Source organism: Protobothrops mucrosquamatus, unplaced genomic scaffold, assembly GCF_001527695.2.
Source record: "Protobothrops mucrosquamatus isolate PMUCROS unplaced genomic scaffold, P.Mucros_1.0 scaffold4207, whole genome shotgun sequence".
Classification (NCBI taxonomy): Eukaryota; Metazoa; Chordata; class Lepidosauria; order Squamata; family Viperidae; genus Protobothrops; species Protobothrops mucrosquamatus.
The window spans coordinates 15895-31983 of NW_015390130.1; the positions used below are offsets into that span (position 1 = coordinate 15895).

Here is a 16089-nt window from a genome sequence, read left to right on the forward strand (position 1 = left end):
CTCTGTACTCTTTCCAGAGTCTCAGCATCTTTTTTACATCGTGGTGACCAAAACTGGATGCAGTATTCCAAGTGTGGCCTTACTAAGGCATTGTAAAGTGGTATTAATACTTCACGTGATCTTGATTCTATCCCTCTGTTAATGCAGCCCAGCACTGTGTTGGCTTTTTTGGCAGCTGCAGCACACTGCTGGCTCATATTTAAGTGTTTAAAAACATCCCGGAGACATCCAGGTAAATATACCTACAATTTGTGGGTATGTGTTTGTGTGTATAACTAGCGTAGCTGAAACCCAGAGGTGCTTTTTCAAAAGTCAGCTGGGCTCTCGGTTTTTCCTTGACAACGTTTCGTTTCTCATCCAAGAAGTTTCTTGAAGAAAATCCAGTTGCCTTTTGAAAAAGCACCTCTGGGATAACCAGGACCTGGATGACTGAGAATCTCCATGGACGTGTACAACTGAAACTTACTTCTAAATGGAAGACATGACTTTTATTCCACCAACATTTTTACTGACTCAATTTAACCAGCTGCTTACAAAAACTCTTTGCCAAAACGATTTTAAAAATCTGGAAGGGGTTTTTTTGGGGAGGGGGTTCTGCATCATTTTAAAATCTGTGATAGGAACTTTGGATTGCTCTCTTATACTCAGGGCTGCTCATGTTGCTTCGGACACAACTTCATTTCTTCTAAAATCTTAACCAAAGATCCCAGTTCTCAGATATAAGGGTGGAAGAGACGATAAGCTTCAAAATAAGGCATAGCCTGCTTTGGCAGCACGGGGACAGTTTTGGAAGATTTAAAACTTTAAAAAACGGTAGCAAAGAAGGGCTAACAGCAAAGTGGTGCCTAAAAAAGATTAAAATCACTGCAACAGGATCAAAGTTTATTAATAGGAGATGTTTCGTTACTCGTCCAGGTAATTCCATCAGTCAAAATAAAAACCTTTCGGGGAGAAATCCCTGCAGTTGGTATGGCAAGAGTTGGTACGTGCCAACAACTCTCTGACTCTCTGCCAAACTATTTTTTAATTTATTTTGACTGATAAAAGTTACTTGGATGAGTAATGGAATATCTCAGATTAATGAACTTTGGTCCAGTTGCCATGATTTTAACCTTTTTAAGATAATTTTGGCCTGCCCTAGATGATTGAGTTTTCACTGACGTACAGCAAAGCTGTGGATTTCAGCAATTTGTCTAAGGGACCCCTGAAACCAATGAGTCCTAGTTGTTATGTGAGTAACACAATTGTTATGTGAGTAACACAATTGAATGAGTCCTAGTTGTTATGTGAGTAACACAATTGTTAAGTGAATTTGGCTTCTCCATTGACTTTACTTATCGCAAAAGGGGATCACATGGCCCTAGGACATTGTAACCGTCCTAAATAAGAGCCAGTTGCCAAGTGTCTGAATTTTGATCACCTGACTATGAGGATGCTGCAACGGTCGTAAGGGTGCTGCCGTACTTCGAATGGACACTAAATGAATGGCTATCAGTCAAGGACTGCCTGTATTCCCCTCTTTTCTTTTAGTCCAGGGCTTTTCAACCAGTGGTACGGGTACCACCTGTAAGTACATTGGCACCTGGTAGGTGGTAATGCGAGCATCCTAGAAAAGTGGTAGCCGGGGAGGGGAATGAGCTGAACCGGTGGCAGCACCGCACAAGCCTGAGCGAGAGACGGCTGGAGCTGCAGGGCTCTCAGGGCTCAGTGGAAGTACCAGGATCAGCACCAGGCTCCACCTGGAGCTCAGTGCTGATCCTGGCGCTTCTGCTGAGCCCAGAAGAAGTGCCGATCAGCTGGAATGTTGCAGCATCTCCAGGGTCTTGTGATTTACATTCAGATGCTTGGCAACTGATTCATATTTATGACCGTCACAGTGTCCCAGGGTCATGTGAAGTGACCAAAATCTGCTGCAACCACCCAGCAGACGGGGGGAATAAAAACCAAACACCCCCCCAACCCACCCCCACTGCCAATCCTCAACAGAAATGCTCACAACAATGAAAACCTCGGACAGGAGGAAGAGCGCCGCCGGGTGGGCAGGCAGGTGTCTTGCTCGGCTGTGGCTTAAGAGGCATTTTTTTCAGTACCATTGTAACTTCGAACAGTCACTAAGCGAACTGTTGTAAGTCGAGGACTACCTGTACTTTATCACTTTTTCCCTTTTTTTATCATCAAGTTTTTGACACCTTGCTAGGCGACTGGTGGTACTCGGATATTGCCATATCGTAAAAATGGTAAAATGGGTGAAAAGGTTGAAAAGCCCTGGGTTAGTCCACCTAACCACAAGGGTTCCGGCTTCGTCCACATCCTCTCCGTTCTTCCCATTTCCTACCTGGCCGTCAGGTCCAACCGGTTGGTTGTAGAGGCGGGTGCTGGCCACATCAAAAGGTGTCATGGCGATGGCCACCATGAAGCTGCTGGTCATCCCGGAGCACAAGGCAATCAACCAGCTCTCTTTGGGGAAGACCTGGTGGAAGAGGAGAGGACAAAAGGCTAGAAACCACTGAGGAGAAGTTGCAGAAGGGAAGTGGGGACACGCAGACCTCTTAAGAGAACGGCTTTGGAAGCTGCAGCCAGCCTAGTCAGAGATCAGGAACCTGGATCCATCAGAGCGGAGGTCCCCAACCTTTTGGGCATCAGGGACCGGTTCCGTGGAGAAAAGTTTTTCCACGGACCGGAGGGCGCGTGTTTTTGTGTGCTGCCTGCATCCCACAGATGGGACTTTTGCTTGTTTGTGCGGACCAGTTGCGGGCATGCCGCGGCCCAGTACACGGACCGGACGTTGGGGACCCCTGCATCAGAGGATCAACCCACCGGAGAAATGCAGCTCTCCACAATTGTGGATGTGAAAAGAATGGAGGCACTCGCCCTCCTGGAGAAGCTAGATGGGACACAGAAGCATAAAAAACCCGATGGGGCAAAAAGACACAGTGGACCGTCGAGTCAGCCCTGAGTTTTTTTGTTTGTTTTCATTTCCTTTTTATTTTATTCATTATTTTTCATTATTACGGTACTTTTTCTTTTTTCATTTTATTATTCTTTTTTATTTATTTTTAAATTTTTGTTGGATGATAGACATGTGTTTATCCCAGGCATGTTTAAACTCAAGTTACTGATGAATGACCCACTATCTTTGCTGGAAGTTGGTTACGAGCTTTCATTACCTTTTTTGTGAAGTAAAAGGACCCATGGAGAATCTCCATTACGTGAGGCAAAAACATGCCAGCATTCTGTTCCCATTAGGCCATGATTGATTTACTCATGCTGTATCAAATAAACTATAACTGGGTGAGCGTCACAATGCCCTCTTCCATAAACCTACTATGGCTAGTTTCATATCCCACAAGAAAAGAGCATTATGCTTTAGGACTGAGGTTCTCAAACCCGTTCCTTATTTTCTATTCTATTCTGTTCTATTCTAATTTTCTATTCTATTCTATTCTATTCTATTCTATTCTATTCTATTCTATTCTATTCCATTCCATTCCATTCCATTCCATTCCATTCCATTCTCTATATTCTATTCTGTTCTATTCCGTTCTGTTGTTCTATTCTATTCTATTCTATTCTATTCTATTACATTACATTACATTACATTCTCTATATTCTGTTCTATTCTGTTGTTCTATTCTATTCTATTCTATTCTATTCCATTCCATTCTCTATATTCTATTCTGTTCTATTCCGTTCTGTTGTTCTGTTCTATTCTATTCTATTCTCTGTTCTGTTTTGTTACGTTACGTTACATTACATAAAATTACATTACATTCTCTATTCTATTCTATTCTATTCTATTCTATTCTATTCTATTCTATTCCATTCCATTCCATTCCATTCCATTCCATTCTCTATATTCTATTCTGTTCTATTCCGTTCTGTTGTTCTATTCTATTCTATTCTATTCTCTGTTCTGTTTTGTTACGTTACATTACATAAAATTACATTACATTCTCTATTCTATTCTATTCTATTCTATTCTATTCTATTCTATTCTATTCTATTCTATTCTATTCTTCTATTCCTGTTCTATTCTATTCCTGTTCTACAGTACATTCTCTGCTAGATTCTGCCTGCAAATCAGCAGTTTGTACTCATATAAAGCCCCATTTATATTTGGTCTCTTCTGCCACGACCAGCCTAAATTTAAACTTGCAGCTCTCCTTGGAATAAAGAGTAAGTTGACGCCATGCATGCATGCAGGAAAAAAAATTAGCTACAAATCCATCTTCTTAAGCTCCGGTGCTATATTAATAGCCATTGGATTAGAAACACATTTAATACTCAGACTTGGAAAGAATAAGGAGGAAGTGACCATGAATTTGGCAAGCAAACAGAGTACATTTTGGCATTGCTCCAAAATGTTGTTTGTTTTAGTTTAGTTTTATTCTACCTTTATTATTTTTTTATAAATAACTCAAGATAGTGACCATGCCTAATACTCCTTCCTTCCTCCTATTTTCCCCACAACAACAATTCTGTGTGGGGAGCTGAACTAAGAGAGAGAATCTGGCTCAAAGTCGCCCAGCTGGCTTTCGTGCCTAAGGCAGGAATAGAACTCAGAGTCTCTTGGTGATTGGCCCAAAGTCACCCAGTCAGCTTTCATGCCCAAGGCAGAACTAGAACTCACAGTATCCTGGTGATTGGCCCAAACAACCTGGCTTTCATGTCTAAGGCAGAACTAGAACTCAGTTTCTAGCTTGGTGCCTTAACGACCAGACCAAAATCAAATGCATATCCCAATTTTTCTTCTCTCTAGACCCACCATGCCAAATCCAGGCCTTCTATTGTAACTCCTATACCTTTTCAAACAAGCTCTTTTGCACAGGAACCCAGCGTACCTCGAGGTGGTTGAAGAATTGTTTGGAAAAGGAGAAGGTTGACAGCTGCGTGGATGAACCCACCATGACTCGGGGCACGGAAGAAATGGCTCCACGCCACAGCCCCAACACACCGTGTTCTTTGTGAATCCCACACAGTGCATGGAACATTCCCTAGACAGACCACAGAAAAGGACCAATAACATTTAGAAGCATCCATGTCTATAATCATTACGGCACTCAACTAGTTGAAATATTTGGACCGCTTGAAATAAGGAGCAAGCAGGATTTTGAACTATTCTTGACTAAAAGCCCGCCCTGCAGATGTCTTGGAAGAAATCATTTTTGCCTCCAGGTCAGAGAACATAAAACACAGAATAATGGGGTTGGAAGGGACCTTGGAGGTCTTCTAGGCCAACCCCCTGTTCAACCAGGAGACCCTATACCATTCCAGACAAGTGGCTGTCCAAACTCTTCTTAAAAGCCTCCAGTGATGGAGCACCCACAACTTCCAGAGGCAAGCCATTCCACTGACTGATTGTTCTCATTTTCAGGAAATTTCTCCTTAGTTCTAGATTGCAGCTCTCTTTAATGACCTTCCACCCATTACGTCTTGTCCTGCCCTCAGGTGCTTTGGAGAAGAAAGGAAAGGAAAGGAAAGGAAAGGAAAGGAAAGGGAAGGGAAGGGAAGGGAAGGGAAGGGAAAGAAAGAAAGAAAGAAAGAAAGAAAGAAAGAAAGAAAGAAAGGGAAGGAGGGAGGGAGGGAGGAAGAAAGAAAAAGAAAGAAAGAAGAGAGGAAGAAATAAAGAAAGAAATAAAGAAAGAGAAAGAAAGAAAAAAGAAATAAAGAAAGGGAGGGAGGAAGGAAGGAAAAGAGAAAGAAACAGAAAGTAAGGAAGGAAGAAAGGAAGGAAGAAAGGAAGGAAAAGAGAAAGAAGAAAGAAAGAAAGAAAGAAAGAAAGAAAGAAAGAAAGAAAGAAAGAAAGAAAGAAAAGAAACAAACCTCTTCTGAAATCATCTCATACATTCATTATCTAAAAAGAAAGCTTGCATCTCATCCTAGTCCTATTTCTACAACAAGTCAGTTTCATTGCTATTCTTTACTGGTTAAACTCTACCTCAAATATTCTATCTGCTTCAAGAAAAATGTAAAAAAAAAAAAAAATGCCGTCAGGAACAATGGTGGTTTCTTTATTCTCTGTTCCTGAGTTTCCAGGATCACCCTGGTGCAAAATAGGGACTGAGACTACATATAGTCCTCAACAGTCCTCGTTTAGTGACTGTTCGCAGTTACAGCCGCACTGAAAAAAGTGACCTATGACCGTTTTCCACACTTACAACCACCGTAGTGTCCCCACGGTCACATGATCAAAATTCAGACACTTGGCAACTGGCGTGTATTTATGACGGTTGCAGTGTCCTGGGGTCATGTGATCCGTTTTTGCAGAGTCAATGGGGAAGCCAAATCCACTTAACAACTGTGTGACTAAATTAACAACCGAAGTGATTCGCTTAACAAATGTGGCAAGAAAGGTCGTTAAAATGGGGCAAAATTCACTTAACAAATATCTCACAGCAACATAAATTTTGGGCTGAATTGTGGTCATAAGTTGAGGACCACCTGAATGTGCAAAGGTGCAAAATAGGGGCTACGTTTCTCAATCCTTCAATCCCAGGAGAGAACATTATACACAAATCTTTTCTCAGGTAAATCTGCTGTATTTTTTACACCAGCCTGGCCACCGGAAGTTTCCAGCGTCGGGTTTTGAGAGCAGAGTATTAATAAGAGATTAGAAGCTCCACGTTTTACAGATCCAGGAAGCTGTTTAGTCAGTCTACCTCCCTATTAGCTAGGCAGACTGGCAGTTTTCCAAGCTCTGGGGCAGGAATAATCAGGGATTGGGTAGGGATATGCTGCAGACTTAACCTGGTTTGCCTCGGAAATGGTCCCAAATCAGGATGACACAGCGTGCTTTTTGGTGAAGACCTTTTAAATGGCCATTTCATTTCCTCTCTCTACTTCCAGCAAGGCAATGTAAGAATATTTGCTACAGAATGGAGAAAAATATTATCTAGGTCTAGTTCAGGGGTAGGCAATCTTGGCTCTTTTATGACTCGTGGACTTCAACTCCCAGAATTCCTGAGCCAGCCATGCTGAGGGGAAAGGGAGAGGTTTCCAAGCTGAGCCAGGCTGGCTCAGGAATTCTGGGAGTTGAAGTCCACAAGTCATAAAAGAGCCAAGGTTGCCTACCCCTGGTCTAGCCTATTACCTTATCCCAGAGGTGGGGAACTACGGCCCCTTTATGACTTGTGGACTTCAACTCCCAGAATTTCTGAGTCAGCATGGCTGGCTCAGGAATTCTGGGAGTTGAAGTCCACAAGTCATAAAGGGTCATAGTTCTCTAGACCAAACTGAACCACTTAATCACAATACCAAATTTTGATATTTTTTTAAAGGAGGGTGTGTTTTATCGACAATGCCTTTATTGCTTTTTTAAAGACTGAGCAGAAGCTAACAACTGGCCAGAATATCTATTTATTTTCTTTCTCTACAGACAGACCTCACCTTACAGCCGTTTATTTAGTGACCATTCAAAGTTACAACAACACTGAAAAAAGCCACATGTGACACATTTGCAACCATTGCAGCAGCCCTCCAGTCACATGATCAGAATTCGGCTGCTTGGCAACCAGTTTATATTTATGATGGTCGCAGTGTGCCGGGATCATGCGATCACCTTTTGCGACCTTCTGACAAGTAAAGCCAATGGGGAAACGAGATTCGCTCAACAACTGTGTACGAACTGCAGTGATTCGTTTAACAACTTTGGCAGGGAAGGTCGTAAAAGGGGGCAAAACACACTTAAAAACTGTCTCTCTTAGCAACAGACATTTTTGGGCTCAGTTGTGAATCGTAAGTTGAGGACTACCTGTATAACAGAATGATTAGTCTTTAAGCAACCACAGACCCTATGTTGTTTTTCTTTAGGTGTGCAACTTGGAGTGGAAAGAATGAAGATTTATGGAGGCAGGGAAAACGAATGACATCCTTGTTATTTGCTATAATAATAATAATAATAACAACAACAACAACAACAACATCAAACATCCACATCTGCCTATCCCAGGTAAGGACTCGATAGGTAGACAAAAATGCCAAATCCAGTCTGAACATCTGGCTGACTGTGCGATGATCATCAATAATAATAAAGTTGGAAGGGACCTTGGAGGTCAACTAGTCCAACCCCTTGCTCAGGCAGGAAACCCTATACCATTTCAGACAAATGGTTGTCCAGTCTCTTCTTAAAAACTTCCAGTGTTGGAGCATCCACAGCTTCTGGCTATCCTACGGGACACTGAGGACATATCACCAATGAATTGCTAACAATGCTTTCTCGCAAACCTGCATGGAGAAATGAGCTCCAGGCAACATGATAGTTATTGAAATATTAATGATTGCCAGCGATTTCCATTGCTGGGAGGCTGTTACTTCAGCACATGGGAACAGAGGTGGGCCAGATGTCCTTCAAGGGGCTGGTGTGCCCAGCAAAAGCTCCTCCACCAGCCATCAAAATTGGGAGAGAGCATAATTTAGTGGCAGAACAAATCACGAGTTCATTTTCTAGCATCTTTGGATAATGCTGGGAAGGAGGCCAATGCAGAACTGGGTTCAGTTCTAAACCAGTGGTGCAGAAAGGATGATTTCGTGGCGAGGTATCTTTCTTTAGTTCTAGTTTTGAAAAGGCCCGTAGAACACAGATAATAATAGGGTTGGAACAGACCTTAAGAGGTCTTTTAGCCCAGAGGTCCCCAACCTTTTGGGCACCAGGGACAGCTTCTGTGGAGAAAGGATTTTCCACGGACCAGAGAGTGCATGGTTTTGTGTGCTGCCTACATCTCACAGATGGGGCTTTGCTTGTTTGTGCGGACCGGTTGCTGGCATGCTGTGGCCCGGTACCAGTCCACAGACCAGGGGTTGGGCACCCCTGTTTTAGCCCAACCCCCTGGCAAGAGGCCTCTATCACTCTGGACAAATGTTTTGTCCAGTCTCTTTTTGAAAAACCCCAGCGATGGAGCACTTACAACTTCCAAAATTAAGCCACCCCATTAACTGTTCTCACTGTCAGGAAATATTTTCTTAGTTCTAGGTTGGCTCTCTCTCTTTAACAATCTTCCAACTGTTACTGCTTATCCTGTCCTCAGGTGCTCTGGAGAATAAGTCAATCCCCTCTTCTCTAGGACAGCCTCTCAAGTATGGGAAGACTGCCATCATATCACCCTTAGTCCTTCTCTTCGTTAGACTTGATTTAGAACCTTAATTTGTCTTTTTTTCTTTTTGTAGTGCTTTTTTAATAATTCCAGAGGTTCTCTAAGACAGGGCTTTTCAACCTTTTCACCCATTGTGCCACTTTTAGGATATGGCAATATCCGAGTACCACCAGTCGCCTAGCAAGGTGTCAAAAACTTGATGATAAAAAAAAAGGAAAAAAGTGATAAAAGTACAGGTAGTCCTCGACTTACAACAATTCACTTAGTGACTGTTCGAAGTTACAATGGCACTGAAAAAAGGGCCCCCCGAGGCACAGCCGAGCAAGACACCTGCCTGCCCGCCCGGCGGCGCTCTTCCTCCTGTCCGAGGTTTTCATTGTTGTGAGCATTTCTGTTGAGGATTGGCAGCAGGGATGGGGTGGGGGGGGTGTTTGGTTTTTATTCCACCGTCTGCTGGGTAGTTGCAGCAGGTTTTGGTCACTTCACATGACCCTGGGACACTGTGACCATCATAAATATGAATCAGTTGCCAAGCATCTGAATGTAAATTACAAGACCCTGGAGATGCTGCAACATTCCAGCTGATCGGCGCTTCTTCTGGGCTCAGCAGAAGCGCCAGGATCAGCACTGAGCTCCAGCTGGAGCCTGGCGCTGATCCTGGCGCTTCCTCTGAGCCCTGTCAGCCCTGCAGCTCCAGCTGTCTCTCGCTCAGGCTTGTGCGGTGCTGCTACGGGTTCAGCTCATTCCCCTTCCCCGCTACCACTTTTCTAGGATGCTCGCGTACCACCTGCCACGTGCCAATGTACCACAGGTGGTACCCGTACCACTGGTTGAAAAGCCCTGCTCTAAGAAAGGCTAAGAAAGACCCTTTTTGAAAATCCCGCAAACTTACTGACTGGTAATTTACAGTGAGATCCAGAGGAGTGAAAACTCTGCCTCAGCAAATTACAGACTTTCTCGCGATAAGCTACAGAGCAAGGTCAGCTTACCTGGTGCCGATACTGGTGTCCTACAGCAATCTCAGAAGCTGATTGAGCTTGGAGGTGAGTCTTCACCTGGAGAAAGGATTGGAGAAAGGTCACTATCCTAAGAAGCAACGCGTCAGGAAGATGAATTCAAAAATTAAAATTGCGTTTCTCTCAGGAATGCTTTACCCTCTTCCGAAGCAGTGTTTTGTTCTATTAATCAGAGCAGTGAAAGGCTCATGTTCAAACTTGCCTTAAACCTGAGGAGAACGTTCTCACACACAGTTGGTGAAACCAGCATAGTAGCAAACCTGACCCTTGTAAAAGTAAGGAACAGGTCTGAAAAAAGACGCAACCAGGCAGCCCACTACATAGCAAAGCTATAAGGAAAGATTTTTGGTGACTGCTGTGTTTTTCTTTTCTTTTTTCTTTTTAAAAAAGCCCACATTGGATTTATCTGCAGAATTCATTCTTTACCCCTGGATTCTGAAAGGCAGAATTCCACCCAGCATCTCTTGGGATTCCAGACCGAAATGAGTGGGGACAATTTCTCTTTCTCTGTTATTCTAATGCTTCTGGGCTTCAGACCCACCAGATACAGAGGGCTGCTCACAATGGCACTTGCGGCACCAGCCAAAGCTCCTGCCAAGGTGGCCCGCAGCGGGCTGATCCGTCCATCCCGCTTGTGGATGTAGCCTTCCGATTCCGCCATCCCATAGGTGCCCAAGCGGATGCCGTTGAAGCCAAACTGATAGAAGAGGGCGGGGGAAAGCCCTCGCTGCAGGGCTGCCAGCCCGTCCACCCGTCCGATGGTGTAGAAGGCGTGGAAGACGTTACGGTAATGACGGGTGTAGGTGCCAGGAGCACGGAGCTCTCCTTGGAGCTGCATCCGGGTCTTCACCACCTCCAGGGGGTTGGTAAAGAGGCAGGCCCCACAGGCAGCCACCCCACTGAGGAGAAAGTCCATTATAGGAGGTGTCAAGGGAGCTGGAAGAGAAAAGAGAAACTATCGAGGGAGTCTATAGTCTACACAGTCTCTTCAAAACAGGACCAAGGGGTGCAACTGAGGGCTCCAGCTGAAGGATCTAAGGAGGCATGGAAGGGGACGATACCCCAGGTCCTCAGAAGGCTCAAAGAAGCACCCTGTGAAGGATGGAAGGTCAAGAGGAGGAGGAAGAAGGGGGGCGGGGAAGGGCAACTACAACAGAGAAGACCGCCCCATCATCAAGAAGACCAGAAGAAGGGATGGAAGGTGAGGATGAAGGGCTGTTATACCATCAGGGTTCTTTGGGGGGGGGGCTCTCTTTCCCCCAGCATGGAAGAAGACGGGGGGGTGGCAAAGAGGAGGAACACGAGAAGCAGAAACCGGATTAAGAGAACCCAGCTAGCAAAAGCTGCCAGGGCCCGTGGAGAAGACCTTCCGCGGCAAGGAGAGGTCCAGGAAAAGCGGTTGGGTGCCCAAGGACAGTAACCCCAACGAAGGTTATGGAGCGATCCGGGAAGCGGGGAACGCAAGGCTGGGAAATCCCGGATCGCGGATCCTCGAAGGGAAGGAAGCCCGCCGAGCAGCCGGAGGAGGGTTCGGTTCGGTTCAGAGCAGAGCCACGAGCCGGGCAACCTCGGAAGCGAGGCTGGCCCCCGGCGGAGGAGAGGCGTCCCGGCTTTTTCTCACGCGGCCCGGGCGCAAAGGCGAGGCTGCGCCGGGGAAACCATCCTCGGCTTCTCTGCGTGAGGACCCGCTGCGTCTCTGTGCGCGGACCGGCAGCCCCTTCTCTGTGTGGACGGCAGCCGCTTCTCTATGTGGAGCGGCAGCCCTTCCTCTATGCGGACGGCAGCCGCTTCGCTGAATGCCGACCGGCAGCCGCTTCCCCGCAGGTCCCCGCCGAGGCCACGCCCCCAACCGGCGCGGCTGGCCAACGGCTCCTCACTTCCCAGGACGCCACGCCCCCGCGCGCGCCGTGCGTTTTACGCAGCGCTGGGCTTCCCGGCCGGACGGGGCGCGGTGGGGGGGGGGGAGATTTTTTATGAATGAAAAGCAGAGGGGTGAGAAGAGAAGCCGGAATGGGGGTCGGGAAGGTGGAGGTCCGCACTCTGGAGCCTCTGGAGAGGCATGGCGACCGGTGCGCACCGGCTGGCTCGGCGAGAGCAGCCGGAGCCGGCTCAGAGGACGACCTCCGGGTTGCGCCGGCCCGACGCGCTTATCGTATGAACCGCCTTAATGCGAGGTGGTTCAAATGCTTCTTAGGGCTCGGTCCCGTCTCGTGTGAATGCGTGTAGCGGGTTCGGCCGAGCGCGCCCGCCACTTAGCTTCCCGGTGATGGACGCCTATTGGAGGCGAAGGAGGGTAGTCTCCCCGCTCGGCGAGGCTAGCAAACGACCGAGGGGCTTTTGCAAAAGAAACCACGGATGGGCTTTTATCACAGCTGGTCTGACTTAAACCACTTTTGTCCTTTTGCTCGATAAGCCATCGTTTGACTCGGCAGCGGGCCAACGCCTGCTTTTGACACCCGTCAGAAGCAGCTAAAGAGGCTGGCCGCAAACCCTTGGTTTATAGGAAGCCTTCGTGCAGGGGTAGGCAACCTTGGCTCTTTTATGACTGGTGGACTTCAACTCCCAGAATTCCTGAGCCAGCTGGCTCAGGAATTCTGGGAGTTGAAGTCCACCAGTCATAAAAGAGCCAAGGTTGCCTACCCCTGCGCTTAGTGCAATTGTGGATATTGCTAACTGCGGAAGAATTGGGAAAATCCACCCGTTACTGGAATGGAGAAAAAAAATAATGTAAGCGTTTTGCTTAAACAGCGGTTCCGGCAAAGATCCAGAGGTACAAAGTTCATCCTTAACATGTTAAAAACATCCATCCCCAAAGGAGCTGGTAGAGGTTAGCTTAGTAAGTGCATCCCGCCCCCCACCCCCAGCTTATTATGGGATGTTCAGTCTAAATTGTGTGTTTGATAAACTGGGAACAAGGGATGAAATAATCGGGACACTCCGATGTGTTTGCGTGGTTTGTGGCATACAGTAGTTCCCAAACTTGCAACAAGTTTGTTTAGTGACTGTTCCAACTTACAATGGCGCTGAACAAAAGTGACCTACGAGAATTTTTCACACGATTGTTGCAGCAGCCCCACGGTCACGTGATCAAAACTCAAAGACACTTGGCAACTGGCTTGTCTTTATGACAGGCCGCAGTGTCCCCGGGGTCATGTGATCACCTATTGTGACCTTCTGACAAGCAAAGTCGACGGGGGAAGCCAGATTCATGTCAAAAACCGTCTTACTAATTTAACATCTGCAGAGATTCATTCAGTGGTGGGATTCAAATATGCGAACAACCGGTTCTGTGTGTGGATATCGCTTCCGGAAGTCCAGTTCTGGGCCTGGGCAACAAAAAAATTAGCTACCGGTTCTGCTGAACTGGTGCGAACCGGCTGAATCCCACCACTGGATTAAGTGATCAACTGTGGCAAGAACGGTCGTAAAATGGGGCAAAATTCACTTATTTGTCTTGCTTAGCAACAGACATTTGTGGCTCAGTTGTGGGGGTTAACTGCCTGTAAAAGCAGCTTGTTGAATATCCCACAGGCATGCTTGATTACAACTTGGCTCCAAACCATAATTCTGCACAGAAATCCAGGTCTGAACCTCAAGTTTCCTCTGCCAGGGTGATTATTGACTCAAAAGGCACCTGGCAAAATGAATTCGGTTCTGGGCCAGGCCGGAGATGCGATAGGGCTCCTGGCTAAGGCCGAGCATCTCTTTTTGCAGCCATATGGTGTTAAAGAGGGACCAAAAATTGACCTGATGGATGGCCAGATGGACGAGGACTTCCACCTCATTCCAGCCTTTTTAAGTTGATGGCAAAGTCCACCCAAACATGCTGGCGAAGAGTACAACTTTGTCATTTCTGCAAAGAAAGATCCTGTGTTTTTTTCAAACAATATTTTTCTCTCTCTAGCAACTGAAGATCCTGCTTTATACAAGGGAAGGGACCGTGTTTTTCAAGCTCGCTGTTAATTAAAAAGGTTTCCTGCGTTCTTGGTCGCCGCTTTAATTTGCAGGGGTGTTTTCATTTACGTTGGCAGGCTCCTTCCCGCATTTCCTGTGGTAGATAAAAGCCATCTGCCTTAAAATAAAAACAAATTTGGGGATGAAAGGGACACGCTTGCCGGAAATAGCTACTTATGTATGAAAGGGCAGGTGACTAGCCAAATCGAGACAAGTGCCGGAAAAGTTACTGCGGGTATCGCAGCTCCCTTCTCCCTTCTTGGTGGGCTGCACCAAGGCAAACTTGTGAGACTCGCCTTCAACGTGTGTATATGTAATCGGTTTCCATAATCATAGTTTGCTGGATAACGACAAACAAGGGAGTCCATTCAACATGCTAAGCCATAAATAGCAGTGGCCAAGTTCCTTAATACATAAACAAAAAACTAGTATGGCTTTTGGAGGTGTGTGTGTGTGTGTGTGTGTGTGTATGTGTCTCCTGGTAGCTGCCTGGATTAGTCCCTGCAGCTTTCTTGATGAGGTTTTTCAGAAAAGGTTTGCCGTTGCATCTTTCCTAGGGCTCAACAAGAGTGACTGGCCCAAGGTCGCCCAGCTGGCTTTGTACTTAAGGCAGGACTAGAACCCACCGTCTCCTTGTTTCTGACGCCTTAACCCCTACACCAAACTTTCTTTTTCTTTCTGTCTTTTTCTTTCCTTTCTCTTTCTTTCTTTCTTTCTTTCTTTCTTTCTTTCTTTCTTTCTTTCTTTCTTTCTCTACAACCAGCCATCTCACCTAAGTGACTCTTATTAGGGCCTGACAATTTCCGATCGTTGTGATTTAACACTGTTGCGAGACAGACTTGATACAGCAAGGTACAGCTTTTGCTAAAGGTTCAACCTGAATGGTGAATTTGCCCCCCTCACAATTTTAAGCATTTGGTGGAGTTTTCGTGACATGAAAGGCACCCTAGCCCGCCCATAACTGGCTGTGCTGGTGGGCCTTCTCCGGTTTCATAAGTAATTACAGTAGAGGAAAAGCAGAAAGCGAACAACAGCGGCTTGAGTTGCCCTGGCTGATCCCCTACAGAGAATCAGCGCTGAGCAGAGCCCACAGCTGATTTCTGTGTCCCAACCTCGGCCTGCTGCTTTGACCCCGTAGGATTAAAGAGTCAAATCTGTAAACCGAAACGGCAGTTCTTAAGCAGATTGGATTGCCTTTCCCAACAGACCGGAAAGACCTCATTTGGAGGGTTGAGAAGAACACAAGAACACAGTGTGATGGCTGTTACGTAAGGTGGTTGCCTCAGCTTTGTTCCTTAGACACTACAACCTGCTTAGTGACTGTTCAAAGTTACAGCAGCACTGGAAAAAAAAGTGACTCGGGACCAGTTTTCATATTTAGGACTGTTGCAGAATCCTCCTGGTCACGTGGCCAAAATTCGGGCGCTGGCCAACTGGCGTGTATTATTATTATTAATAATAAAGTTGGAAGGGACCTTGGAGGTCATCTAGTCCAATCCCCTGCTCAGGCAGGAAACCCTATAGCATTTCGGACAAATGGCTGTCCAGTCTTTTCTTAAAACTTCCAGTGTTGGAGCATTCACCGCTTCTGGAGGCAGGTTGTTCCACTGGTTAATTGTTCTGTCAGGAAATTTCTCCTTAGTTCTAGGTTGCTTCTCTCCTTGATGAGTTTCCACCCGTTGCTTCTTGTCCTGCCTTCAGGTGCTTTGGAGAATAACTTGACTCCCTCTTCTTTGTGGCAGCCCCTGAGATACTGGAACGCTGCTATCGTGTCCCCCCTCGTCCTTCTCTTCGTTAAACTAGACATACCCAATTCCAGCAACCATTCCTTTCGGCGGGCGAAACGTCAGCGGTGGCTCGGGAGTTCTTGGCCTCCATGACGACCATGGACTTGACCCAATTAGTTCGTGCACCCACTCACACGGGAGGACATACACTAGATCTAATTTTTGTCTCTGGACAGTGGCAGAGTGATCTGGAAATGGGGGAGATAATTATAGAGCCTTTGTCATGGTCAGATCACGCACTCC

The 16089-nt window shown here is 46.2% G+C and overlaps 1 protein-coding gene across 1 annotated transcript in view; it reads right to left on the reverse strand.

Moving 5' to 3' along the window:
• Positions 1-11030, reverse strand: part of SLC25A35 (solute carrier family 25 member 35) — a 12659-nt gene extending 1629 nt beyond the window's left edge. The window contains exons 1-4 of the mRNA XM_015828075.2: positions 10647-11030; positions 10079-10144; positions 4842-4994; positions 2336-2470 (exon numbers count right to left, since the gene is read on the reverse strand). Of these exons, the coding sequence (XP_015683561.1) occupies positions 2336-2470; positions 4842-4994; positions 10079-10144; positions 10647-11021 (729 nt within the window). The 5' untranslated portion in view covers positions 11022-11030. The remainder of the gene's footprint in view (positions 1-2335; positions 2471-4841; positions 4995-10078; positions 10145-10646) is intronic.
• Between the last annotated feature and the right edge of the window lie 5059 nt (positions 11031-16089).